The sequence below is a fragment of the Stegostoma tigrinum genome, chromosome 20, assembly GCF_030684315.1.
Source record: "Stegostoma tigrinum isolate sSteTig4 chromosome 20, sSteTig4.hap1, whole genome shotgun sequence".
NCBI lineage: Eukaryota > Metazoa > Chordata > Chondrichthyes > Orectolobiformes > Stegostomatidae > Stegostoma > Stegostoma tigrinum.
Genome location: NC_081373.1, coordinates 10850510 through 10878495, shown reverse-complemented (window position 1 = coordinate 10878495; position 27986 = coordinate 10850510). Strand labels below are relative to the sequence as shown.

Genomic DNA, 27986 nt, shown 5'->3' with positions numbered 1-27986 from the left:
TGAGGGTGTGTGTGCAAGGGTGTGTTTGCGTAAACATGGGAGTGCATTCACAGTGTCTCTTGCACAGATTGTTTTTTGCCTGCATGAGGGTAGTTTTGTACATGTGCAATTGTAGATGATTATACATGCGTCTGTTTGTGTGTGTGCGTCTGACTATGTGGTATGTGTATTTGTATGTGTGTCTGTGTGTGTACTTGTGTCTGCATGTACATGCATGTGAATGTTTGCATGTCCTTATTTGTTGTGTGCATTTGTTTGTGTGTATATGATTGTGTGTGTGTATATGATTGTGTGTTTGTGTGTATATGATTGTGTGTGTGTATATGATTGTGTGTTTGTGTATATATGATTGTGTGTTTGTGTATATGATTGTGTGTTTGTGTGTATATGATTGTGTGTGTGTATATGATTGTGTGTTTGTGTGTATATGATTGTGTGTTTGTGTATATATGATTGTGTGTTTGTGTGTATATGATTGTGTGTGTATATATGATTGTGTGTGTGTATATGATTGTGTGTTTGTGTATATATGATTGTCTGTTTGTGTGTATATGATTGTGTGTGTGTATATGATTGTGTGTTTGTGTGTATATGATTGTGTGTTTGTGTGTATATGATTGTGTGTGTGTATGATTGTGTGTTTGTGTATATATGATTGTGTGTTTGTATATATGATTGTGTTTGTGTGTATATGATTGTGTGTTTGTGTGTATATGATTGTGTGTTTGTGTATATATGATTGTGTGTGTGTGTATATGATTGTATGTTTGTGTGTATATGATTGTGTGTTTGTAAGTGATTGTGTGTTTGTGTATATGAATGTGTGTTTGTAAGTGATTGTGTGTTTGTGTATATATGATTGTGTGTTTGTAAGTGATTGTATGTTTGTGTGTATATGATTGTGTGTATATATGATTGTGTGTTTGTGCATATATGATTGTGTGTTTGTGTATATGATTGTGTGTTTGTGTATATATGATTGTGTGTTTGTAAGTGATTGTGTGTTTGTGTGTATACGATTGTGTGTTTGTGTATATGATTGTGTGTTTGTGTATATGATTGTGTGTTTGTAAGTGATTGTATGTTTGTGTCTATATGATTGTGTGTTTGTGTATATGATTGTGTGTTTGTGTATATGATTGTGTGTTTGTGTGTATATGATTGTGTGTGTATATGATTGTGTGTTTGTGTGTATATGATTGTGTGTGTATCTATGATTGTGTGTTTGTGTGTATATGATTGTGTGTTTGTGTGTATATGATTGTGTGTTTGTATGCACACGTGTGTTTTTCTCTGGATGTTCGCTGTCTATCATTACGATATCATATAGCCAAATTCTGATAAAACACCTGGGTGTGTGAATCCAGGGTGTGTGGAGTCTGGGATTTCCCTATAACAGAGCTATGCAAGGATTTTATAACTCAATCAGAACATTTTCTTGGATGCTTTTTCATCTGGAGTTTGACTGTGAGGTGCATGGACAGCGGTGATGCGGAGACTGAACATCGGCCGAGTTCTTTCGAATTCTGTTCAACTTGTCGACAGTTTGGGCAGTGGAAGACCGTGGGTTCTGGATGTAGAGTTACTGGGGTACATCGAGGATCAGGACTCAGGCAAGGAGCCAGTAGATTAAACCAAGCGGGAGCACAGCAGTTTGATAGAGATAGACAGAGAGTCTTGCACCTGATGAGTCTTTCCCAAAATAAGCGACTTGAGCTGCTCAGCAGTGAAGGACAGGACAGGGGAGAAAGAAAAGAGAGGAGAATTAGTGCTTAGATATTCCTCACAATTCATCTGAAAGCAGCCACACCATTCAAACTGAGGTAGCTGCTGGAAACTTAAAAAACAGAAAACGCGAGACTCACTCTTGCAGTGTCCATGGAGAGAGGGAGAAGGGTCACATCACTGCACTGGTAATCCAGAACTTCAAACTAACATTCTGGAGACATGGGTTCAAATCCCCACCATGGCAGATGGTGGAATTTGAATTCAATAAAAATTTTGGAATTAAAATCTGCGTTCTAAAAACCCATCTGGTTCACTAATGTCCTTTGGGGAGGGAAATCTGCAATCCTCAGCTGGTCTGGCCTACATGTGAGTTCAGACCCACAGACCCATGTGGCTGACTCTTAACTGTTCTCAGGGCAATCAGGGATGGACAATAAATGATAGCCCAGCTAGTGAAGCCCACATTCTGTGAGTGAAACAAAGTTAGCATCCGGGTTCTCAGCACCTGAGATTCAAACCAGACTCTTGCCAGTTGTGAAACCTAATACAACATGGTGCTCAGTTACGCGTGGTGTACCACAAGGGTATGTTCTGGGTCCTCTTCTATTTGTGATTTTTGTAAATTATTTGGATGAAAGGGGTGGAAGCGTGGATTAGTAAGTTTGCTGACGATACGAAGGTGGGTCACGTTGTGGACAGTGCGGAGGGCTGTTCTAGGTTACAAAGGGACATTGATAGGATTCAGAGCTGGGCTGACAAGTGGCAGATGGAGTTTATCCCTGAAAAATGTGAGGTGATTCATTTTGGAAGGGGAAACTTGAAAGCAGAATACAGGGTTAATGGAAAGATTCTTGGTAGTGTGGAGGAGCAGAGTGATGTTGGAGTTCATGTCCACAGTTCCCTGAAAGCTGCCACCCAGGTGGATAGAGTTGTTAAGAAGGCGCATGGTGTGTAAGCTTTCATTAATAGAGGGATTGAGTTCAAGAGCCGTGAAGTTAGACAAAAGCCTGGTTCGGCCAGATCCAGAGTATTGTGTCCAGTTCTGGTCACCTCATTACAGGAAACATGCGGAAGTGTTGGGAAAGGTGCAGAGGAGATTTACCAGGATGTTGCTTGGAATGGAGGGAAGGTCTTACGAGGAAAGGTTGAGAGAGCTAGGGCTTTTCTCTTTAGAATGACGAAGGATGAGAGGTGACTTGATCGAGGTTTACAATATGATCAGTGGTATAGATAGAATAGATAGCCAGAGACTTTCCTAGGGTGGAGGTAGCTTTTACGAAGGGACAAAGTTTTAAAGTCAGTGGAGGTAGATATAGGGGAGACGTCAGAGGTAGGTTCTTTACTCAGAGAGTGGTAGGGGCGTGGAATGCATTGCTGGAGAGGGTAGTGGAGTCGGCCTCATTAGGGGCATTTAAGCGGCTATTAGATAGGCATATGGATGATGGTATAAGGTAGCGGTGGAGGTTAGATAGACCTTAGGTTTCAGGTAAAAGTTAGGCACAACATCGTGGGCCGAAAGGCCTGTACTGTGCTGTACTGTTCTATGTTCTGTTCGATGTGCTATGTAATTGATATTCAGGCTGTTGCTGCTCTGTTCTTGAAGGGCCAGTGGATTGCTCCTCCTGCGCCTGGCTGAATCTCTGGAGCCAGATGCTTTGGAGCTGGGGGATCGTCGTCTAAATGGATTCGGTAAAGATACCGGGCAATGCTACCACGTGGAGAATCAGTATGGCACGCGGGCAGCCAAATGCTTGAAGCCCAGGTCCTCTTGGTCAGGTCGGTAGAAGAAGGACTCACATTTATAGAGCACCTTTGACGATCTCAGGGCAGCTCAGAACTTTGTAGCCATTTAAGTATTTTTCTAGGGCAGCCCTTGCTGCAATGTCAGAATAAACTTTGACACAGGAGCAGTAGCAGGCCATTCGGACCTAAGAGCCTGCTTTGTCATTCAATATGATCATGGCTGATCATCCAAATCAGTCCCCTGCTCCCTTTTTTATTCCATTGATCCCTTTAGCCTTAAGAATGACATCTCTTTCTTGAAAACATTCAATGATTTGGCTTCAATCGTTTTCTGTGGCAGAGATTTCCACAGGCTCCCCACTGCCTGGGTGAAGAAATTTCTACCACAACCCAGTCCTAATTGGCCCGCATCCTTAGATTGAGATTAGCACAGTTATCAAGACATCTCTGCAGAGGGACTATGGAGCCTGCATGGTCAGATAACAAAGCCCCCATTGAGCTCAATGGGTCATCAGACTTACCATGGGGTCAGTGGTTTCAATGTCTCGTTCTCAAGACGCAAGGCTGTAATGTGGTCTGACACAGCACTGCAGGACTGAGGGAGTGCTGCACTGTCAGATGCGCATTCTATTAGATCCAACACTAAACAGAGAGCTGGACTGCTCCCTCAAGTGGATATAAAAGATCAGATTATACTAGTCTGAAGAACAGCTGGGGAATTCTGTCTGGTGTCCTGCCCATATTTAATCCTTCAATTGACATAAGAGGGAAAACAAAACAGCTAATGTGGTGATTGTCACATCACTGATAGCAGGATTTGCTCTGTACAGTTTGCTGCATTTCCTATTACAATGCTGACCCCACTTCTAAAATAATGTAAGTACATAAGGATAACCTGTCCAACCTCGCCATTCAATGTAATATGCTTTGGGACTGTGGAAGGTTGTGTGTACAGCCCAGATCATCACAGAAGCTAACCATCCATTGATTCCATTTGCGCTTCTCAATCCATGGAAAGGCTGCTAACATCATCAAAGACCCATCGAGCCCTGGTAATGGTCCCCTAAAACCTCTTCCATCTGGTAGAACATACAGAGGTTTGAACACATGCACCAGCAGGTTCAAGAACAGCTTCTTCCCTGCCATTATTAGACTGATGAATGGACCTCTCTAACTTCAAATTATGCTGATCTTGTTAATGTTGATTTTACCTCACTTACTTCCCGTGTGGGGTAACTTGTGTGCCTCAAATCTGTCCAAGTTTCCTCCTTTCTATGATCTGTATGTCCCCACTTACTATACCTATACTGCTTGCAAACAAAGCTTTCGGATGTACTTCGGTGCATGTGGCAATAAATAAATCAAATTGTTCTGAGGTCCTGAAAGTTGCAAATCTCTCTTTCATGCATAAAATCCCTACAGCAGGCATCAAGTCCACAGCAACTCTCCAAAGAGCATACCACCCAGACCCACCCTATCCTTACATTTTCCCATAGCTAATTCACTTGGCCTGCTCATCCCTGGACACTACAGCATGGCCAATCTACCGAAGTTGCATATCTTTGGACTATGGGAGGAAACCCACTCAGACACAGGGAGCATGTACAAACTCCACACAGAGAGTCGCCTAAGGCTGGAACTGAACCCGGGAACCTGGCGCTGTGAGGCAGCAGGGATAACCGTTGAGACATCGCGCTGCCTCTCAGGTGCAATATTTACTGATTACAGAAAGATCTAGAATAGAGTAGATGATGGATCCCAACAGCATTGATTTCAGGTGGGCGAGGGAATGTTTCAGCGATAGGTATTCCAGAATATTGGGGAGGTGATGACCTCGTGGTAACCCAGAGACTATTAATCCAGAGACCCGGAAAATGATCTGGGTTCAAATCCAGCCACGGTGGATGGTAGAATGTGAATTCAAATTTTAAAAATCTGGAATTAAGAATCTAATGCTGACCATGAATCCATTGTCAAATGTCAGGAAAATGTCTGGCCTACATGTGACTCCAGGCCCACAGCAATCTGGTTGATTCTTAATTGCCGTCTGGGCAATTAGGGATGGGCAATAAATGCTGCCTGGTCAGCGACGCCCTCATCCCATGAATGAATAAAGAATCTCCACACCATCCAGGATAAAGCAGGTCACCAGATTAGGACCCCACCCTCTCCCATTGCCCAGACTCCTTTGACAATTCCAAACCTGTGATCTCTACCATCTCGAAGGACAAGGACAGCAGATACATGGGAACACCACCACCTCCAAGTTCCCCTCCAACCCATTCACCATCCTGACTTGGAAATATCTCGCTGTGCCTACAGTGTCACTGGGTTGAAATCTTGTAACTCCCTCCGTAATACTACTGATGGTGTCCCTGCACAAAATGGATTGCAGTGATTTAAGAAGGCAGCTCATCAACACCTTCTCAAGGGCTGCTTTGGATAGGCTCAGCCACATCCCATGAATTATTTTTTAAAAATCCTTTGAGGTTGCACAGCGGCTCAGTGGTTAGCAATGCTGCTTCACAGTGCCAGGGACCAGGATTTGATTCCAACCTTAGGAGACAGAATATTGGACAGAAAACAGATAGAAACGAAAGCCTGTAGGGAACTAGATAATGGAGTCAGTGTGACTAAAGGGAGTAGTAGTCGGGGAGCAGATGATGAACACAAAGGGACAGGTGGTCTGAGGTGCATTTGTTTTAATGCGAGAAGTGTAATAGCAAGGCAGATGAGCTTAGGGCTTGGATCGGTACCTGGAGGTATGAAGTTATTGCTATTACTGAGACTTGGTTGAGGGAAGGGCATGACTGGCAACTAGTTGTCCCAGGATATCGTTGCTTCAGGCGGGATAGAGAGGGAGGTAAAAGGGGTGGAGGAGTTACAGTAATGGTCAAAGACAATATCACAGCCGCACTGAAGGAGGGCCCCATGGAAGACTCAAGCACTGAGGCAATATGGGTAGAAGTCAGAAATAGGAAGGATGCAGTAACAATGTTGGGGCTATACTACAGGCCTCCCAACAGTGAGCGTGAGATAGAGGTACAAATATGTAAACTGATAATGGAAAGGTGTAGGAGAAACAGGGTGGTGGTGATGGGAGATTTTAATTTTCCCAACATTGACTGGAATTCACTCAGTGTTAGGGGTCAAGACGGAGCAGAATTTGTAAGGTGTGTCCAGGAGGGCTTTCTAAAGCAGTATGTACGTAGTCCAACTCGGGAAGGGGCCATACTGGACCTGGTGCTGGGGAGTGAACCCAGGCAAGTGGTTGATATTACAGTAGGGGACTACTTTGGAAATAGCGACCACAATTCCTTAAGTTTTACAATACTCATGGACAAGGACAGGAGTGGTCCTAAAGGAAGAGTACTAAACTGGGGGAAGGCTGACTATACCAAGATTCAGCAGGATCTGAGGAATGTAGATTGGGAGAAACTGTTTAAAGGTAAATCCACATTTGATATGTGGGAGGCTTTTAAGGAGAGGTTTATTAGTGTGCAGGAGAGACATGTTCCTGTGAAAATGAGGAATAGAAAAGGCAAGATTAGGGAGCCATGGATGACAGGTGAAATTGTGAGACTAGCCAAGAGGAAAAAGGAAGCATACATGAGGTCTAGGCAACTGAAGACAGACGAAGCTTTGCAAGAATATCAGGAATGTAGCGCGAATCTGAAACGAGGGATTAAGAGGGCTAAGAGAGAACATGAGATATTGCTGGCAAACATGGTTAAGGAAAATCCCAACACCTTTTATTCATATATAAAGAGCAAGAGGGTAACTAGAGGAAGGATTGGCCCACTTAAGGACAAAGAAGGAAAGTTATGCGCTGAGTCAGAGAAAATGGGTGACATTCTTAACGAGTACTTTGCATCAGTATTCACCAAGGAGAGGGACATGACGGATGTTGAGGTTAGGGATAGATGTTTGCTTAGTCTAGGACAAGTTGACATAAGGAAGGAGGAAGTGTTAGGTATCCGAAAAGACATTAAGTTGGACAAGTCCCCAGATCTGGATGGGATCTATCCCAGGTTACTGGGGGAAGTGAGAGAGGAAATAGCCGGGGCCCTAACAGATATCTTTGCAGCGTCCTTAGACACAGGTGAGGTCCCAGAGGACTGGAGACTTGCTAATGTTGTCCCCTTGTTTAAAAAGGGCAGCAAGAATAATCCAGGTAATTATCGACCGGTAAGCCTTACGTCAGTGGTAGGGAAGCTACTGGAGAAGATACTGAGGGATAGGATCTATTCCCATTTGGAAGAAAATGGGCTTATCAGTGATAGGCAACATGGTTTTGTACAGGGAAGGTCATGTCTTACCAACTTAATAGAATTCTTTGAGGATGTGACAAAGTTGATTGATGAGGGAAAGGTTGTAGATGTCATACACATGGACTTCAGTAAGGTGTTTGATAAGGTTCCCCATGGCAGGCTGATGGAGAAATTGAAGTCACATGGGGTCCAGGGTGTGCTAGCTAGATGGATAAAAAACTGGCTGGGCAATAGGAGACAGAGTAGTAGTAGAAGGGAGTTTCTCAAATTGGAGACCTGTGACCAGTGGTGTTCCACAGGGATCTGTGCTGGGACCACTATTGTTTGTGATATATGTAAATGATCTGGAGGAATGTGTAGGTGGTCTGATCAGCAAGTTTGCTGATGACACTAAGATTGGTGGCGTAGCTGATAGTGAAGGGGACTGTCAGAAATTACAGCAGAATATAGATAGACTGGAGAGTTGGGCAGATAAATGGCAGATGGAGTTCAATCCAGGAAAATGCGAGGTGAAGCATTTTGGAAGATCAAATTCAAGGGCAAACTATACAGTAAATGGAAAAGTCCCAGGGAAAATTGATGAACAGAGAGATCTGGGTATTCAGGTCCATTGTTTCCTGAAGGTGACAACGCAGGTCAATAGGGTGGTCAAGAAGGCATATGGCATGCTTTCCTTCATTGGGCGGGGTATTGAGTACAAGAGTTGGCAGGTCATGTTACAGTTATATAAGACTTTGGTTTGGCCACATTTGGAGTACTGTGTACAGTTCTGGTCGCCACATTACCAAAAGGATGTGGATGCTTTGGAGAGGGTGCAGAGGAGGTTCACCAGGATGTTGCCTGGTATGGAGGGTGCTAGCTATGAAGAGAGGTGGAATAGATTAGGATTATTTTCATTAGAAAGACGGAGATTGAGGGGGGACCTGATTGAGGTCTACAAAATCATGAGGGGTATAGACAGGGTGGATAGCAAAAAGCTTTTTCCCAGAGTGGGGGACTCAATTACTAGGGGTTATGAGTTCAAAGTGAGAGGAGGAAAGTTTAAGGGAGATATGCGTGGAAAGTTCTTTACACAGAGGGTGGTGGGCTCCTGGAACGCGTTGCCAGCGGAGATAGTAGACGCAGACACGTTAGTGTCTTTTAAGATATATTTGGACAGGTACATGGATGGGCAGGGAGCAAATGGACACAGACCCTTAGAAAATAGATGACAGGTTAGACAGAGGATCTTGATCGGCGCAGGCTTGGAGGGCCGAAGGGCCTGTTCCTGTGCTGTAGGTTTCTTTGTTTCTGAGACTGTCCGTGTGGAGTTTGCACGTTCTCCCTGTGTCTGCATGGGTTTCCTTCGGGCGCTCCGGTTTTCTCCCACAATCCAAAGATGTGCAGGTTAAGGTGGATTTAGCATGGGAAATGCACAGTTTTGGAGACAGGTTAGGGGTGGTGGGATGGGTGGTGGGTCTGGGTGGAATGCTCTTTGCAGGGTCAATGCGGACTCGATGGATCAAAAACTTCTTGCACACTGTCGGGATTCTACAAAAATTGTGAGATACCCAGGTTGACAGGGCTGTTAAGAAGGCATACAGTGTTTTAGCTTTAATTAATAGAGGGATCGAGTTCCGGAACCAAGGGGTTATGCTGCAGCTGTACAAAACTCTGGTGCGGCCGCACTTGGAGTATTGTGTACAGTTCTGGTCACCGCATTATAAGAAGGATGTGGAAGCTTTGGAAAGGGTGCAGAGGAGATTTACTAGGACGTTGCCTGGTATGGAGGGAAGGTCTTACGAGGAAAGGCTGAGGGACTTGAGGCTGTTTTCATTAAAGAGAGAAGAAGGTTGAGAGGTGACTTAATTGAAACATATAAAATAATCAGAGGGTTAGATAGGGTGGATAGAGAGAGCCTTTTTCCTAGGATGGTGACGGCGAGCACGAGGGGGCATAGCTTTAAATTGAGGGGTGAAAGATATAGGACAGATGTCAGAGGTAGTTTCTTTACTCAGACTGTAGTAAGGGAATGGAACGCTTTGCCTGCAACGGCAGTAGATTCGCCAACTTTAGGTACATTTAAGTCGTCATTGGACAAGCATATAGACGTACATGGAATAGTGTAGGTTAGATGGGCTTGAGATCGGTATGACAGGTCAGCACTACATCGAGGGCCGAAGGGCCTGTACTGTGCTGTAATGTTCTATGTAACTGGAATTGTCACCCATTACCATCACATTTTAATCCCAAATAACCACCTTGATGTAACTGGAAGAGACAAAAAGTTTGTCCTCTTCTCAAATCAGATAGTAACCCTTCAGATTCATGCTCCTACAAATACAGCACTTGCTGTCTAACAGCAACCCAGGGAATGTGGTCCCAATAAAACCAATTCATCAGGGTGGAGGGAAAATTCTTGCAATAATGGAGCAGATTAATCCTTTGAGGGGTTAATGTCTGATAATGACGAGCAACATGAGGAGGTCTTATGATGCAATGGGTGATGTCCATGCATCTGAGCCAGGGGCTCTCAATTCAAAGCTGACCCCAGGAGATGATGGTCAAGGGAGGTTTGTTCCATGATTTGGTTGAACAGTCTGAGAATGAGCTTGTGAATTTATCGAACACACTTCCCAAGACGAGGCAGTCAGCGTGGAAAAGATTCCAAGTCTGCCATGCGATGTCAAAACATTTGAGCTTTGAACACTCTAGCTCCTAGAGTACTACCTGTGTGTGAATATGCATTTTGCCAGAGCATCTCAGACCCCCTCTCCTGACTGGATTGCAATGCAGCACCACCAGAAGAAGAAAACAGTGAATATTTATAGTAATTTACATTCTGTCCTGCTGAAGCAACTCCTGTTTGACCTAACTCAATCATATATTATAATAATTCCCTGTTGGGAATCTCTGATTTTTCTCATCTTCTGCACTACATTCATTGTAACTCATTTCTTTTTTTTAAAAATTAGGTGAAGTAGACCTGTAGGTTTCTGTCCAGTTGTGACTGCTTGTTTGGATGGGTTTCTGGAAGATGTAATTCTAAGATCCAACAACACCTCCCACATAACCCTCTACGTTCTGGTCTTCTGAGACATCTCATCTTCACGACACTTTACACTCCGTCAGCCAATTAGGGAAGTAAGCAGACTCTTCATTAAATGATTAGACAATAATTGACAGCCATTTTCTGATGATAAAACTTGCTGACAAGTTTTATTTTGTGACACAATCCTTCAAATAATTTTTAGCAATTAGGGATGTGGACAACAAATTGTTGTCCAGCCAGCAATGCCCACATCCCTAAAAAAAGGGAAGTAGTCCTTCAACTACATTTGCGTTTGTGGAAATGTCGTGTGTCCGAAGTGGTCACCCTATTAAAAGACTGAGTACACTCTAAGAGCACTTTGGGAGCTGTAACAGGCTTTGGAACATGAAAGGTCATGAAAGGTACTATATAAATGCAAGTCTTTCCTTTTCAGTTCTGATGAAAAGCCAGTTGACCTGACGTGAACGTTGATATGTTTTCCTCTCTCCAGTGATGCTGCCTGAGCTGCTGAGTACATCCAGCATTTTTGTTTTTTGTTGTCAAGGAATAACAGTATTTGTACATTCTCAGAATTAACTTTCAAGGGACAGTTAGGGAGACAGAGACAGAAACATCCTATAAAGATTGAAAATGCAATGCACAAATTCCTCTGCACAATGTGAGAGTGCCAACTCTAAATGTTTTGTAGTTTCTCTTCATAAAACGGATATAAAAACAAACAGAAAAGCCACTGAACAGTAAGAAATGTTAACTATGCTACAGTACAATGATTAAAATGACAACAGTCCTCAGTAAAACACATTCCATATCAAGATCTGCATGACTAGAATGATATCATTAATGGATACAAAATCAGTTAAAAGCCCTGTATAATCCAGTGATACCAACATGATTCTTTTATATATAACACATGTTGACCAAGCTTTGAAGCATCAATGCCAAGGTGGCTAATCTTGTCAAAAGTGGTTGTATGTACGACTAGAACAAAACTTTTGGCTAACAGTCTTCCCAGACACTGATAGTGTTGCAGAATAAAACAGTTGTTGTTCCTTGGGTTTGTAAACAGAAGCATTAAATAAAATAACAAGAGCTCATGCTTTATCTGCATCCATGGACAATCAAGCAGCCCTTTAAACCTCAAATCTCTGACCTGTTGCTGGGATACCTTCTCTGGCCAGCTATTTCCCTCCACCCCCAACAATAGGCCTCAATAGGCCTTTGACAATGTCAGTTAGCTAATAGCCACTCGTGGGTACCATAAGACATCACTGGCAGTATGTATTCATGCCCAACAATGTGGAGCTAGCCAGCGGCCTAGAGCAGAGCAGGGATGGCCAGTGGGCCCAGAGAGGGAACTGGGGGCAGCCAGCTGCCTGGGGTGGGACAGTGACCAGTGGGCCCAGAGAAAACTGGGGACAGCCAGCGGCCTGGGGTGGAGACAGTGACCAGTGGGCCCAGAGGGAACTGGGGACAGCCAGCGGCCTGGGGTGGGGACGGTGACTAGTGGGCCCAGCGAGGGAACTGGGGACAGCCAGCGGCCTGGGGTGGGGACAGTGACCAGTGGGCCCAGAGGGAACTGGGGACAGCCAGAGGCCTGGGGTGGGGACGGTGACTAGTGGGCCCAGCAAGGGAACTGGGGGCAGCCAGCGGCCTGGGATGGGGATGGTGACCAGTGGGCCCAGAGGGAACTGGGGCAGACAGTGGCCTGGAGCAGAGCAGGGGTAGAGGGGAACAGTGACCTGAAATGGGGATGGCAGCCATGGAGACCCAGAGTGAAGATGGTTGGCTACTGGTTGGGAATTGGTGGAGTCTGGTCAGACCACGTGGAATCCCTTATAGAAAGACTGTAATGTCTATCATTTTAGCTTTATTTCTTATTTTGTTCATTAATACTATGGATGCCTGGAATGTACTAAAGGTTTCTTCCTATTTTTGTACCTAAAGCTGGTAACTAGGTACTTTGTACCTAAGATCGTGCTGTGTGTTGGTGACATTGGTCACTTTTCACTGTTTTTATGTAACTTGAGTATACATGACAATAAATCTAATTCTCATTAGTGGGTTTGCAATGTAGCAGTGACACCAACATCGTGGGATCAATTCCCATCACTGGCTGAGGTTACCATAAAGCACTCTCCTTCGCAACCCCTTCCTCTCACCTGAGGCACAATGACCCTCCACTTAAGCCACCGCCAATCATCTCCCTCTAATGAGAGAACAGAACTATGGCGACTTTACTTTTTAGAACAGGAAAGCTACGTTTGGTTAGAAAATCAGCCATGATCTTACCGAATGGCAGAACAGTCATGCAGTCATAGAGTAGTACAGCACGGAAACAGACCCTTCAGTCCAACGCGTCCATGCTGACCAGATACCCTAAACTAATATAGTCCCATTTGCCAGCATTTGGCCCATAGCGCTCTAAACAGTTCCTATATATATACCTATCTAGATACCTTTAAAATCTTGTAATTGTACCATCCTCCACCACTTCTTCCGGTAATTCATTCCGTACACAAATCACCGTCTGCATGTAAAAGTTTTCCCTCGGGTCCCTTTTAAATCTTTCCCCTCTCACCTTAAACCTATGCCCTCTAGTTTTGTACTCCCCTCCCCTGGGGAACAGACCTTGGCTATTCACCCCATCCGTGCCCCTCATGATTTTATAAACCTTTAATAACGTCACTCCTCGGCCTGCGATACTCCGGGGAAAACAGCCCCGGCCTACTCAGCCTCTGCTTATAGCTCAAGCCTCCAGTCCCAGCAACATCCTTGTAAATCCTTTCTGAACCGCTGAATGGCCTCCTGGTTTCTCTACAAGTTACGTAGAGAAGAAAATAGGAGCGAGTCGGGCTAAACTGTGGTGGGTGAGTTAGAAAGATAGCAAACTGGAGAGCAGATAGATACTGGCTGATTAAGTTGGCAAAAAAAAAGCAAGAGTTTATGAAGGTAATCTCCAATCCGCTCAGTGTTCAAAAGAGTCTCCCAGTGAAGAAGGTTTCATTAATGTCTGTCTCCAGTCGATGTACAAATATCTGCAAATTTGCCAGTCTTGAGAATGAGGGCCTTTCTCCTTTAGCAGATGAACAGAGCATTCTTTTTAATGAATAATTGCATAAGATACACATTGATACAAGATTGAAATTTAGCTCAGTTACACTGAAGTGCTTAATAAATGGAATTGCTAAAGAGTTAAAAGACTATTTAGCCAGGGGCAGATCACTGACCCACACAAGCTGTTCCATCTTCATTGGGTTCATAACCATGACTGCATCTCCTGTTCGGCCGACACTTGTAGCCTCCGTATGTGTTGATACAGATGGGCCTTTCCCTGGGGCACATTAGTGGAAACTGCACACATTCATCAGCATCTGAACAATTAGAGAGAAAGTATGCAAAATAGCAATGGTCAAACACCGCAGAATACAACAAGAAGAAACAACTTGAAACGTGCATGATTGAAGTGCAAGAGCCATGGAAAAGCAATTCGCATTGTAACTGGAAAACCAGGGGGATTAAACTTGTGGGGTTTTGGTGGGGAGGGGGAAGGGGTCATTTCCTGTCTTTTAACATCACTTGCTGTTCTTATTGTTAATGCTTACTCCTTTCATTCAATTTGGGGAAAGTCAGGAGTCACGCAACACCAGAGTATAGTCCAACAGGTTTACTTGAAATCACAAGGTTTTGGAACACTGCTCCTTCGTCAGGAGATTTGCTATTTATTTGGTCATGGTCATGACCAGGGGTTAAGGAATGCCAAATTTCCAATCTCACTTGATCTTTAGGTTCTGGATCAATTCTGGTGGGATCCTAGGAATTTATATTTCAAATGAGCACCCACCGTTAACAGAGGCAAGATCTCCACATTGCCTCACCTGAGAGGACTGTACTTCCCACCATTCACTCCTCCTGTAATTAAAGTGAGGTCTACATGACTTCACCAGCTCTGAATCAGGTCAGATCTTTGCAGCTGATGCCTAGTAAATAGGCACTGAGCTTGTTGATCTTGTTCCACTGAGTAACGGTAATTATGTGGAAGACTCATCAGGGAATCCTGGAATTCCCTCCCTAAGGGCACTGTGGGTCCACCTATAGCACACGGACTGCAGCGGTTCAAGAAGGCAGCTCATCACCACCTTCTCAAGGGCGGCTAGGAAAGGGTAATAAATGCCTAAACCCCCTGAGTGACTGTAAAGAAAAGGGGTTTCCAGGGCAACAGTGACCCAGGCGATCAGCCCAGGGAACCACTTCTATCCTTCCACATTCCACAGGAAACTCTGTGATACTTCCCTTTGTCAGGCTGCCTTCAATTTCATTGCTCACGCATCTGCATAGCCTCTGTCTGAAAGTGGTAATCAGGGAGGGAGGAAGGGAGGGCAAGAATAAGGGGGAGGGGGGAGGAATTTCATTGAAGTGAATAAAATTCGAACAGGAAGACACAGGGTATGATGCTCCTGATGACTGGGGGTGGGCAGAGTCCAGAACTAGGGGTCACAGTCTTAGGATTATGGGGTAGGTCATTTATGACTGAGGTGAGGAGAAATTTCTTCACCCATTCAGTGATAAGTCTGTGGAATTCACTACCATTGAAAGCAGTCAAGGTCAAAACACTGAGTGATTTGAAGAAGGAGTTGGATACAGCACTTGGGGCTAAAGGGATCAAAGGATATTGGGGGAGAAAAGGAATGGCTGTTGAGCTGAATGTTCACCCACGATCATAATGAAGAGTAGAGTAGGTTGAAAGAGCCGAATGGCCTAACTCTGCTCCTATTTTCTACATTTTTGTGTTTTGACATCTGAATATCCAGCAGGCGAGCCTTTTCAAAATGACGTAGTGTTGTTGTTGAAGATAACAATTAGCCAATTCCAGTGTGAGGCCATTACTATGTACCAACACTGGGCGAGTACAGTCCAAATGACCCCCTTTACTACAGTCCCATTCTCTGCACTCTAAAGATGGTCATGCACTGGGGATGATATGCTGGAGGACGAGTTGAGGTTAGGGAATAATATCGCATGGCACATTTTTTTAAAGAATCAATCGAAATAGTATGATTTGACCAAATTCCATGTCAAATTTCATCTGGTTAAAAACATGTAATTAACATTCTCAAAAACCTGAATTATTATTAGATGGTACTTGCACTGATTATGTACATGTGTTGAAAATTGTGGACCTATCTCTTAAACATCGCCCCCGCTTCTAATTCGTCCAGCCATGTAAAACTCTGAACATACACAGGAATCCCATTTCTTTCAGACCTGAGCAATGGACTTAGAATAGAATATCCCTTTAGAAGCACAGTGGAAAACTTTTACGGTGTTTGCCTTGTTATGGCAACATTTAGGTACTTGTATCTGGGTACAATTCTTGGATACAACAGAGGAATAAAAGTTACTTACAAAGTTGAAAAGTAAGTTAAAAATAGGATGTCATTAAAGGGTTGACATGACAGTAAGGTAGGAAATTTCAAAGAGACGTTTCAGTGTAACAGCTCAGTGCAGGGCCTCCTCATGTGGTCTGACCGCCCGCACTAGACCCCAATCCAAAAGCTGCCCTCACTCCACTCCAAGCCCCAGTCCGCTCCATACCGGCACGTACGCGCTCCAAGGTAAATTCCAGGACTGCCTCCTCTGCACCAGTTTCTGCCTGGCACTCGCTGCCCGAACACTGCTCCAGGGCTGCCTCCCTGTGCTATACCAGGGCTCACAGCCCATGCTGCTTTGGGGCTCGCAGACCACACGCCATTCTGGAGCTCACAGCCTGCACACTGGACCAGGGCTTACTAATCGTGCTGTCCCAGGGTTTTGATGTTTTGGAATGTGCAACAATGTGTTGCTAATGGTCTTCATGAGCAGGACTATGTGCTTCTAAGGGCTGACACATTATTCCAGAAGAAGTCAGAAAACCAACTCACCTGTGCAGCGACCATTTCTGTCAACTGTGAAGCCTTCCCCACACTGCATGGAAAAGATACAGAACTTAGTCACATTATGCAGTTGCTGTAGTTAGTTAGTGGGCTTAACTCATCATCCTGGCCAACAGTGTGACACAGAGGTAGGAGGTTAGACTCTGAAGTTCCCGAACTTGGTTGTGCTGGTGTCGGGGGAGTTAAAGGCAAATAGGTCAATAGCTGCGTGGCTGGTTTGTGATGCAGAGTAACACCAGCAGCGTAGGTTCAATTCCTGCTACCAGCTGAAGTTACCAAGGGAAATTATGCCTTCTAAACCTCTCCCTTTGCCTGGGGCACAGTAGCCCACCATCAATCATCTCTCTCTCTCATAAGAGAGCAGTCTTTGGGGACGACACTTACTTTCCTAATGGCCATCTTGCCCTAACCACAGTGAGGAAGGGGAAATGATGGAGTGATGAAAAAATGTTGGGTTTCAAAGCTGGTCCTCCATGTGGCCTTGGTCAGTTCCTATTTGCCCTAATATTTTAAAAAATGTTTAAAGTATTTATCTAACATTTCAAATATTTATTCTCAATCCCTGTCAAGGCTGACCCATTATTGCCACCTAGTTGCCCTGAGAAGGTGGTGATGGGTATTTTTCTTGAGCCACTGTTATTGGTTTGAATACAATTGAGTCCCTCTCTAGGGACTTCACCAAGAGGTTATGGGAAGTGTTGCGAGATGGAAGTTTGCAATTAACTTCTCTCACCTTTGGAGTTTGAGGTTCCTGATGCTTGCATCTTATCACTTGCTCCTTAAAGGACCAGCTGACCACAATTAAGTTCCATTTCTCGATTAAGTTCTCTCAGAGTGAGCAACATAAATTTCCTGGTTCCTGACTGTGTATGAGAAGCAGCAGGACTGAGGTCTAGTGGATGCTGGATTTCACAATGAGCAGCCACTGCTTTGTTGCTGTGTATAACAATGATATGAGGGGAGGTGAGAGGGGGTCTAAACACATCCTATGGGGAGGGTAGAAGGGGGTGGAGGGGGTTGGTGCGAACCTGTTGGAGGAAAGGGTGAGGGGCAGGTCTTGTGGAGAAGGCGAGCAGGAGGTAACGACACTGCAGGGGATGGGACAGGTGGCTGTCAATCAGTTCCCCCTGGGGTGAGCCAAAAGGACTGTGTTGACTGCCCCTTTTCACAGATATCCTTGTCTCCACAGATGCCTAAATCTGATGTAAAGCACAGAAGAGCTGGCTGATCCCAAGAGCAGAGATTAAAGAGAGTCCAGCTGCTGACTGTACACATTCAGTGAAAGGTATTAGTTAGTCCCAGTCAAATCCCTGGAAAGGATCAACCAACAGAAACGGTCAGGATCAGAACATTCAGAAGGGACAATCTAGGCTATTGGGGCACTCAATGGCACTTGTCTGTATTGGATGCAATTGATCAAAACCAAGGGATGAATTTTACCCTGTTCCTAGATAATTGCCATCACAAAAAGGAAAAAAAAATCTTTGCTAGCACTAACATTCCAGGTTTCCACAAAAAAAATGTCAAAAATCTTGCCAACTGTTGAGGTGGAGAGCCAACATCTTTGATGGAGTTGTGCAGAGGCTTCTGATGAATGTTGGGAGATTTTCTAGTGGAGACATCTGACTGATCCCATATCCTACATAATACCTTGTCAAAACTGTGCTGTACTGTTCTATGTTCTATGTTCAACAGGTGAGCACAGAAATAGAAATGCAGTAAACCAAGGAGTGAAGGATACACAGATACAAACTGGAAGAGTGGTGATATGGAGAAATACTCAGGGACAGACAGGGTAGAAATGAAACAGATCAGAAAGACAGAATGCCCTATTACAATGGAGGAGGTGCTGGATGCCTTAAAATTCATGAAGGTGGATAAATCCCCAGGACCTGATCAGCTGTACCTTAGAACTTTGCGCAAAATGAGAGAAGAGATTGCTGAGCCCCTTGCTGAGATATTTGTATCATTGGTAGCCACAGGTGAGGTGCCAGAAGGCTGGAGGTTGGTCAATCTGTGTCATTATTTAAGAAGGGTGGTAAGGAAAAGCCACGGAACTATAGACCAGTGAGCCAGACATCGATGTTGGATAAGTTGTTGGAAGGGATCCTGAGGAATAGCATTTACAGGTACTTGGAAAGACAAAGGCTGACTAAGCAGAGTCAACAGGGTTTTGTGCGTGGGAAGTCATGTCTCACTAACGTGATTGAGTTTTCTGAAGGAGTAACGAAGAGGATTGATGAGGGCAGAACGGTGGAGACATGATTTTTATGGACATCGGTAATGCATTTGACAAGGTTCCTCATGGTAAACTAGTTAACAAGGTCAGGTCACATGGGATACAGGGAGAAGGAGCTATTTTGACACAGAACTGACTCAAAGATAGGAGACCGAAAGCTGCTTTTCAGACTAGAGCCCTGTGACCAGCGATGTGCCACAAGGATTAGTACTGGGTCCACTGCTTTTTGTCATTTATATAAATGATTTCAATGTGAACATAGGAAGAATGGTTCATAAGTTTGCAGATGACACCAAAATTGGAGGTGAAGTGGACATCAAAGAAGGTTATCTCACAGTACAATGGGATCTTGATCAGTTGGGTAAATGGGCTGAGGAATGGCAAATGGAGTTTAATGTAGATAAATGTGAGGTCCTGCATTTTGGAAAGGCAAATAAGGGCAGGACTTATACACTTAAGATCCTGGGGACTGTTACTGAACAAAGAGACCTTGGAGTGCGGGTTCATGATTCCTTGAAAATGGTCTGGCAAGTAGTTAGAATAGTGAAGAAGGCACTGGCATGCTTGCCTTTACTGGTCAGTGCATTGGGTATAGGAGTTGTGGCTGTATAGGACATTGGTCAGACCACTACTAGAACACTGTGTTCAATTCTGGTCTCCCTGCTACAGAAAGAATGTTGTGAAACTCAGAAGGATTCAGAAAAGATTTACAAGGATGTTGCCGGAGTTGGAGGGTTTGACCTATAGGGAAAGGCTGAATATGCTGGGGCTATTTTCCCTGCAGCATCGGAAGCTGAGGGGTGACCTTATCGAGGTTCGTAAAATCATGAGGGGCATGGATAGGGTGATTAGCCAAGGTCTTTTCACCAGGGGTGGGGGAGTCCAGAACATGAGGGCTTAGGTTTAAAATGAAAAGAGAAAGATGTACAAGGGACCTAAGAGGCAACATTTTCACACAGAGGGTGGTGCGTGTATGGATGGGCTACCAGAGGAAGTGGTGGAGGCTGGTACAATTACAACATATAAAAGACCATTTTCAAGGAAACAACATTTTCATGGGTACATGAAAAAGAAGGGTTTAGAGCAATATGGGCCAAATGCTGGCAAATTGGGACTAGATTAATTTAGGGTGTCCTGTCAGCCTGGACAAATTGGACCAAAGGGTTTGTTTCCATGCTGTATAGCTCAATGACTTTATAGGAATTGAGTGAAATGAAAACACACACCAAGCAAGGAAGCTAAGAGACAGAAAAAGAGTTATAGTAGATCACAGATATTCCAAATCTTCATGTACCTCGATTTCCAGATTTAAGGTCTGACTGTCCTGGTCTGGGAATGGGATTTCCATCGTGGAGTTCATTTCAGCTGGGGCAACAGCACGGGAGGTGAATGTCCCACCAGGCCAGGTCACCTCCAGGTGAGTCGCAATGTCCTTACCTGTTGGAATTGGAGACGTGAGTGCAGATCGTACCCCATGCCCTACCTTTCAGACTGACCGTTTCAAATTCTCCAGCACATAAACCTGAAGAGATCAGAGCCACAGAGTTGGACAGGGCTTGTACACAGGTGAGGAGTTACCCTGTGCCTGTGAAACACACAGCGTCTTTCAAAACTACTACGGCAGTAGGATTATTTGTGCAGATTCAACAAAAGCCATACGCTCAGACTCGTCACTGCCATTTTACAAGTGACAGCTGTGCATTTTCAATTCATACACTGTTATGAAGGTGCTTGTTCAGTCCTTAACTATTGACTTTTGATTAATTACCGGCAGAGAGGGGACAAACCATTCTCGTGTTTACTATCATTATTAAGATTTTATGAAGAGAGGACTGGGGCCTCTTGGGGCGCAGTGGTAATGTCCCTACTTCGGAACCAGGAAGCCTGCCTGGTCCAGAGGTGTGTAATAATCTGAAAAAGTTAATTAGACAATATCTAAAAACCAGCTTCTGTTTACAACGCTGCTAACATCATGAAACAAATGCATTTGTTGGGATGAATCATTAGACAAACGTGACAAATTGAGTCATGGAAGTGTTAGGGAAGATCATCAAGAGCTCGGTCAAAGACATTGATTTTAAGGAGTGTCTTAGAGAAGGGGAGAGAGATTTAGAAAGGGAATTCCTGAGTTCAGGGCCCAGACATGGCTACCAAAGATGAGGCGATAAAAATCAGAGATACACAGCAGGCTGGAATTGGTGGAGGGTAGGGATCATAGTGGGTTATGGACTGGAGACTACAGTGATCACAAAGGGTGAGGCCTCAGAGGAATATGAATGTTAGAATCAAGGTGTTCATAGAACCCCTTAACAGTGTGGAAGCAGACCAGCCAGCTCATCCTGACCCTCCCACCCCACCCTTGTCGCCCTGCATATCCTGTGGCTCATTCACCTAGCCTGCACACCTTTAGAATGGGAGGCGAAACCAGAGCACCTGGACTATGTGTGTGCAAACTCCACACAAACAATTACCTGAGGGTGGAATCGAACCCAGGCCCCTGGCGCTGCGAGATAGCAGTGCTAGTCACTGTGTCACCTGTCGCTTAACCTGAATGAGATAAGCACAGTCAAAATCAAAACTAAAGATGCAAGGATACAGGTCGACCTAAAGAAGCAGAATTTCCTGGACAGGGTAATTATTTTGGGGGAAGAATGTCAGCTTTAACACAATATCAATAAGACTGGGGGGGAAGGCATTCGACAGATGCCCAATTCCCAACATCTGGACCAGAACTGAATGCCAGTAGGAAAGGTCTTTATGCCCAATTGAGCACAGACACAGGTTCTTCACCTCATTCCCTCTCCATCCGTAATAGCTTGCATTGTTTGGTTTGGAGCGTATCACTTCCTTGCTAACATTTGACAGCTCCAAGCCTCCCTGGGGCTGCATGGCTCGGTGGCAGCAGCCAGATGTTGTTTTGCTGATGCTATTTACATTCCCCACCCTTGCCATCTATCCAAGCGAGACCCAGCTCACAGAGGCTTTGCACGAGCCTGTTTTCCTCCTGCCGCACTAACCCAGAACCTCCCCAATCCCCCCCACCCCTTCCCACTCTGTTCACCCGCACCTTTGACTGACTCACGGCAGCAATGTGCATGCAACAGCAGGCAGAAAACCCCAATCTCCTGAAATGATCACAAGGTTTCCTTAAACTCATAACATAACAGATTAATTCATGTGGAAAATGGCTTTGTGTGATCAGATTAAAGTCCACACTGTGCACAAACAAGCTTTGAAATACCTCATCGTTGATTAAAATAACCTTTCTGAGCCCAGATGTTTTGCGCGATATTTTTGCAGGGCAAAAATTAGGAATCTCACCTTTATTAAAATGCTACATTGAAGGGCAGAAAAAGCACTTTGTTTCCCTTGGCTGGTTTTCCAGTCGGGATAGACAGTGTGGTCCTGCGCTGCTCCAGTACAGGAAGCAACACAGTCTAATCAAATGACTAAATCTTAAAAGAGCAACCTGAGATTATTCTGGTTCATTCTCTGCCTGTTGGCATCATTTCTGCTTTTAATTATTCAGTTTGGGATATGGGCATCACTGGTTGCTTGCCTATCCCCTGGTTGGCCTTGAGGAGGTGCTGGTGAGCTGCCATCGTGAACCACTGCTGTCCATTTGGTTAGGGACCCACACAATGCTGTTGGGGTGGGAATTCTAGGATTTTGACCCAGCGGCAGTGAAGGGAACACTGATATATTTCCAAGTCAGGATGGCGAGTGGCTTGGAGGGGAACTTGGTAGAGTTCCCATGTCTCTGTTGCATTCACCTTTTTAGTTGGTAGAGGTCACAGGTTTGGAAGTTGCTGTTGACTTACTGCAATTTGTAGATGGTACACAGCTGTTCCCGAGCATCAGTGTCAAAGGGAGTGAATGTTTACAATGGTGGATGGGATGTGAATCAAGAGGGCTGTTTTGTTCTGGATGGCATCAAGCGTCTTGAGTGTTGTTGGATCTGTCGCCATCCAGACAAGTGGAGATTAGTGAAGGAACAATGATATAGTTCTAATTCAGCATTGAGGACTGACGTGGAGGGGACATGTAGGTGGAAGTGTATTCAATCAGCTGTTTCCCTGGTCCATCTAGAGATTGTGGGTTTGGAAGATGCTTTCAAAGTGATGGTCTTTAAGATAAGGAGCAGGGGGGACCTGAGGGTGAGAGGAATCCGGAAGTCTGAATCTGAGGGCGGCATGGTGGCTCAGTGATTAGCACTGCAGCCTCACAGCACCAGGGACCCGGGTTCGATACCAACCTTAGGCGACTGTCTGTCTGGAGTTTGCACATTCTCCCCGTGCCTGCATGGGTTTCCTCCAGGTGCTCCAGTTTCCTCCCACAGTCCAAAGATGTGTAGGCTAGGTAGATTGGCCATGCTACATTGCCCGTAGTGTTCAGGGGTGTGTGGGTTATAGGGGGATGGGTCTGGGTGGGATGCTTCAAAGGGCAGTGTGGGCTTGTTGGGCCGAAGGGCCTGTTTCCACACTGTAGGGAATCTAATCTAATCTAGTCACTGTCTTAAGGACAGTAGAGGAGAAACCTGAGGAACATTTTAGAAGTATTTAGTTGCGCACATGTGCTGACAAGACATTCAGGGCTACGGGCCAAGAGCCAGAAAATGTGATGAGAATAATTAGGTGGGTTTTTTTGATCAGCTAAAACTTGATGGGCTGAATGGCCTTTATCTGTGCTGTAGATCTCTATCACTCTTGATAACTTGGCACAGTGGACTGAATGGCACTCTGAGCTGTAAGATTCCATGACTCATAACATTTCTAACAGTTATTGATGCAATCGCAATGCCAATGAATCCATCCGGGATTGGAGTCAGACGTAGGCCAGACTGGGTAAGGATGGCAGTTTTCCTAACTTAAAGCACTTTATTAAACTGATTGGGTTGTAATGATTATCTGACAAACTGACAAACACATTACTAACATCAGTCTTTTATAACTAGAATATTCCATTGTATGCAAATTCTCAAACTGCAAAGTCAGATTCTGAACAAAAACAGAAGTTTCTGGAATAGCTCAGCAGGTCTGGCAGCATCTGTAAAGAAAAATCAGAGTTAACATTTCAGGTCCGGTAACCCTTCCTCAGATCTGATAGTAACTCGGAAAATGTGGGCATATGTGCAGAAGATTAGGGTGATCCGTAAACAGTAGATAGGGATAGAGCCCAAAGGGAGAGAATTCTGATTTTTCTTCACGGATGCTGCCTGACCTGCTGTGTTTTTCCGGCAACTTCTGTTTTTTGTTCCCGATTAATAGCATCTGCAGTTTTTTTTCTGAAGCCATTTTCAGAAGAAGGGTCCTGACCCAAAATGTCAACTGTCCTGCTCCTCTGATGCTGCCTGGCCTGCTGCGTTCCTCCAGCTCCACGCTGTGGTATCTCTGACTCCAGCATCGGCAGTTCTTACTATCTCCTCAGGTTTTCTTTAGTCAGATTCTAAATTCATCGTCCCTTCAAGGCTGCTCCACCATTCAATAAGATCAAGTCTGATCTGATTGTGGCCACATTCCACACTGCTGTCTGCCCTCCGATAACCTTTGACTCCCTTGTTGGTCAACTTCCATTGAAAGATCAGCCTATCGTGGCCTTGATCAAGACCTGAAATAAAGTTTGGATCCTTAATCTTCTATCACATAAGCAAGAGATTGTTACCAAATGATAAAAAGAATTCCAACATGCTGTTGAGTTGAGCTAATTAAGGAACGATTAGATAGTGCAAGCTTGAGGATTTGCAAGACCTGTGGAGTGAAAGAAGGACTGAGAGAGTTAAGGAAATGGTTTCTGAGATTTTGGAATCTTACAATCAAATAGAGAGTCTTAATTTTGACACATGAAGGGCGGTGGAGAAATGGGATTTCAGGTCATGGTCACTGGAGCTTAGAACAAGGAGGTAGGAACAATTCAGAGCAGTTCCTCCAACAGCACCATCCAAACCCATGACCACGTACATCTAGAAGGTCATGGGCAGCAGATACATGGGAACACCACCCCCGCAAGTTCTCCCCAAATCAGTCACCATCCCTTGAGTGGAAATATATCAGCCATTCCGTCACTGATGCTGGGTCAAACCCCCCCACTAATGACAACCTACAGCACATGGACTGCAGCAGTTCAAGAGGCAGCTCACCACCACCTTCTCAAGGGCAACCAGGTAATAAATACTGGGCCCAGCCAGTGACACCCATATACCATGAACAATTTTAAAAAGTTCCTATGTTCCATTCATAGAGTGATAGAGTCATATGGCACAGAAACTGACCCTTGGGTCTAATCAGTCCATGCCGATCATAATCACAAAGTAAACTAGTCCCACCTGCCTGCGCTTGACCCGGATCCCTCCAAACATTTCTTATTCATGAGCTTATACAAATGTGTTTTAAACATTGTAACTGTATCCACATCCACCAATTCCTCTGGAAGTTCATCCCACACATGAACCATTCTCTGCCTAAAAAAAGTTGCCCCTAATGTCTTTTTTTGGTGATTGTTCTCCGGTCACCTTAAAAATATGCCCCCTAGTCTTGAAATCCCACACCCTAGGGATTCACATTATCTCAACCCATCATGATTTTATAAAACTCTATAAAGTCAACCTCTTACGCTCCAGTGAAAATAGTCCCAAATTATCTGTCCTCTCCTTATAAATCAAACTCTCCACTTCTGGCAACATCTTGGTTAATCTCTGCTGAACACTCTCTAGCTTAATAATGACCTTCCTGTAACAGGGAGACCAGAACTAGACACAGTACTCCAGAAGAGGCCTCACCAATATCCTGTACAACCTTAATATAACATCCCAACTCTTATATGCAAAGTCCTGAGCAATGAAGGCAAGCATGATAAATGCCTTCTCTACCATCCTAAATGTATGTGATGTAAACTTCAAAGAATTATGTGCCTGAATCCTTAGGTATCTCTGCTAGGTTCCTGAGACAGCACCTTCCAAACCCACGATAACAAAGTGTGGGGCTGGATGAACACAGCAGACCGAGCAGCATCTTAGGAGCATAAAAGCTGACGTTTCAGACCTAGGTCCTTCATCAGAAAAGGATTTTCTGATGAAGGGTCTAGGCCCGAAACATCACTTTTGTGCTCCTGAGATGCTGCTTGGCCTGCTGTGTTCATCCAGGCCCACACTTTGTTATCTTGGATTCTCCAGCATCTGCAGTTCCCATTATCTCTGATCACCTTCCAAACCCACAACAACTTTCATCTAGAAGGACATGAGCAGCAGGTACATGGGAATACCACCTCCTACAAGTTCCTTCAAAGCCATTCACCATCCTGGCTTGGAAATATATTGCTAATCCTTCATCTTTGCTGAGTCAAAACCCTAAAATTTCCTCTTTGAGGAAATGTGAGTCTATCTGCAGCACACGGACAGCAGCAGTTCCAGAAGGCAGCTCACCACCACCTTCTCAAGGGGAACTGGGGATGGGTAATAAATGCTGGTCCCAGGCAGCAACACTCACATCCTATACACAAGAAAACACAAAGACAGAACCTCTGAACCAGAGAGAGCCCAGATATAGAGAAGCACAGACAGAAGCCCATGTTAGGTGCAGTGAGTAATCCTACTTCGTGCTCAGCAGCAATTCACACATTTATTTTTCTGCAATAAAGAATACAGGCCCGGCTGTCAGTTATTGTTATTTAGTACTTCATAAAATTAATTTATACTTCAATTTTGTCTTTTTACAAGGTCTTGTCAGATTTTTCTGAGGGGGTGAAATCGATTTATGAAACTTACATCAATAATTTTAGCTGCCCCCAATCTCATCCATCTTCTCTGGATAAGATGGATGATTCCTCTATGTAAAACAGAGCAATAAACGTCCAACCTGTGTCTTACTGGAGAATGTAACATTATTTACAAACAGGGAGTAAAGCTTGAGCCTTGCAGCATGGAATGTGAAAAACTGTCCTCCACCGAAAAAGTGGGTATTTTCCGTGAGGATGCTTGTTACAAAATTGCAGAAAACATGGAGCGCTAAAGAAAAGATTTACTTGACAATGTGTCCCAAACCCTTGACATTTATGACCTGGATAAACAAAGAAGGCACACCAAACTCTCAATGATGACTCTACATCCCCACCCAGACCGAAATCCCCAGCCATATCCCTGTAACCCCGCATTTCCCATGGCTAACCCACCTAGCTCGCGCACTATGGGACAACTCAGCACAGCCAATCCATCTAACCTGCACATCTTCAGACTCTGGGAGGAAGCCAGAGCAAACACACACAGACACAGGGAGAATGTTCAAACAAATGACCATAGCTGCCTCACATTCTACATAGCTATGGAGAAGGAGAGGATTAGGCAAAATGGGAGGATATTTAATTGGGGAAGAGGAAACTATGATGCGATTAGACATGAGTTAGGAAGCATGGACTGGGAGCAATTGTTCCATGGTAAGGGAACTATAGACATGTGGAGACTGCTTAAGGAACAGTTGTTGCGAGTGATGAGTAAATATGTCCCTCTGAGACAGGCAAGAAGGGGTAAGATAAAGGAACCTTGGATGACGAGAGTGGTGGAGCTTCTTGTGAAAAGAAAGAAGGTAGCTTACAGAGGGTGGAGGGAGCTAGGGTCAAGTTCAGCTAGAGAGGATTACACGCAGGCAAGGAAGGAGCTCAAAAATGGTCTGAGGAGAGCCAGGAGGGGGCACGAGAAAGGCTTGGCAGAAGGAATCCGGGAAAACACAAAGGCATTTTACACTTATGTGAGGAATAAGAGAATTGTCAAAGAAAGAGTAGGGCCGATCAGGGATAGCATAGTGAACTTGTGTGTGGAGTCTGAGGAGGTAGGGGAAGCCCTAAATGAGTTTTTTGCTTCTGTCTTTACGAAAGAAACGAAATTTGTAGTGAATGAAACCTTTGAAGAGCAGGTGTGCATGCTGGAATGGATAGAGAGAGAGGAAGCTGATGTGCTGAAAATTTTGTCAAACATTAAGATTGACAAGTCGCCAGGCCCGGACCAGATTTGTCCTCGGCTGCTTTGGGAAGCGAGAAATGCAATTGCTTCGCCACTT

General features: G+C 44.6%; 1 protein-coding gene across 3 annotated transcripts in view; it reads right to left on the bottom strand.

The window, feature by feature from the left end:
* Nucleotides 1-210: 210 nt before the first annotated feature.
* crtac1b (cartilage acidic protein 1b) overlaps nt 211-27986 on the bottom strand; it is a 281745-nt gene continuing 253969 nt past the window's right edge. For 2 of the 3 annotated variants that reach the window (XM_048550806.2, XM_059653000.1), the window contains 4 exons: nt 20237-20379; nt 16692-16734; nt 14001-14144; nt 211-1716 (listed from right to left, as the gene is read on the bottom strand). In XM_048550806.2, the coding sequence (XP_048406763.2) occupies nt 1610-1716; nt 14001-14144; nt 16692-16734; nt 20237-20379 (437 nt within the window). In that variant the 3' untranslated portion in view covers nt 211-1609. Of the gene's footprint in view, nt 1717-13856; nt 14145-16691; nt 16735-20236; nt 20380-27986 lie in introns of those variants that run through there. The other variant, XM_048550807.2, reaches the window with a different exon arrangement.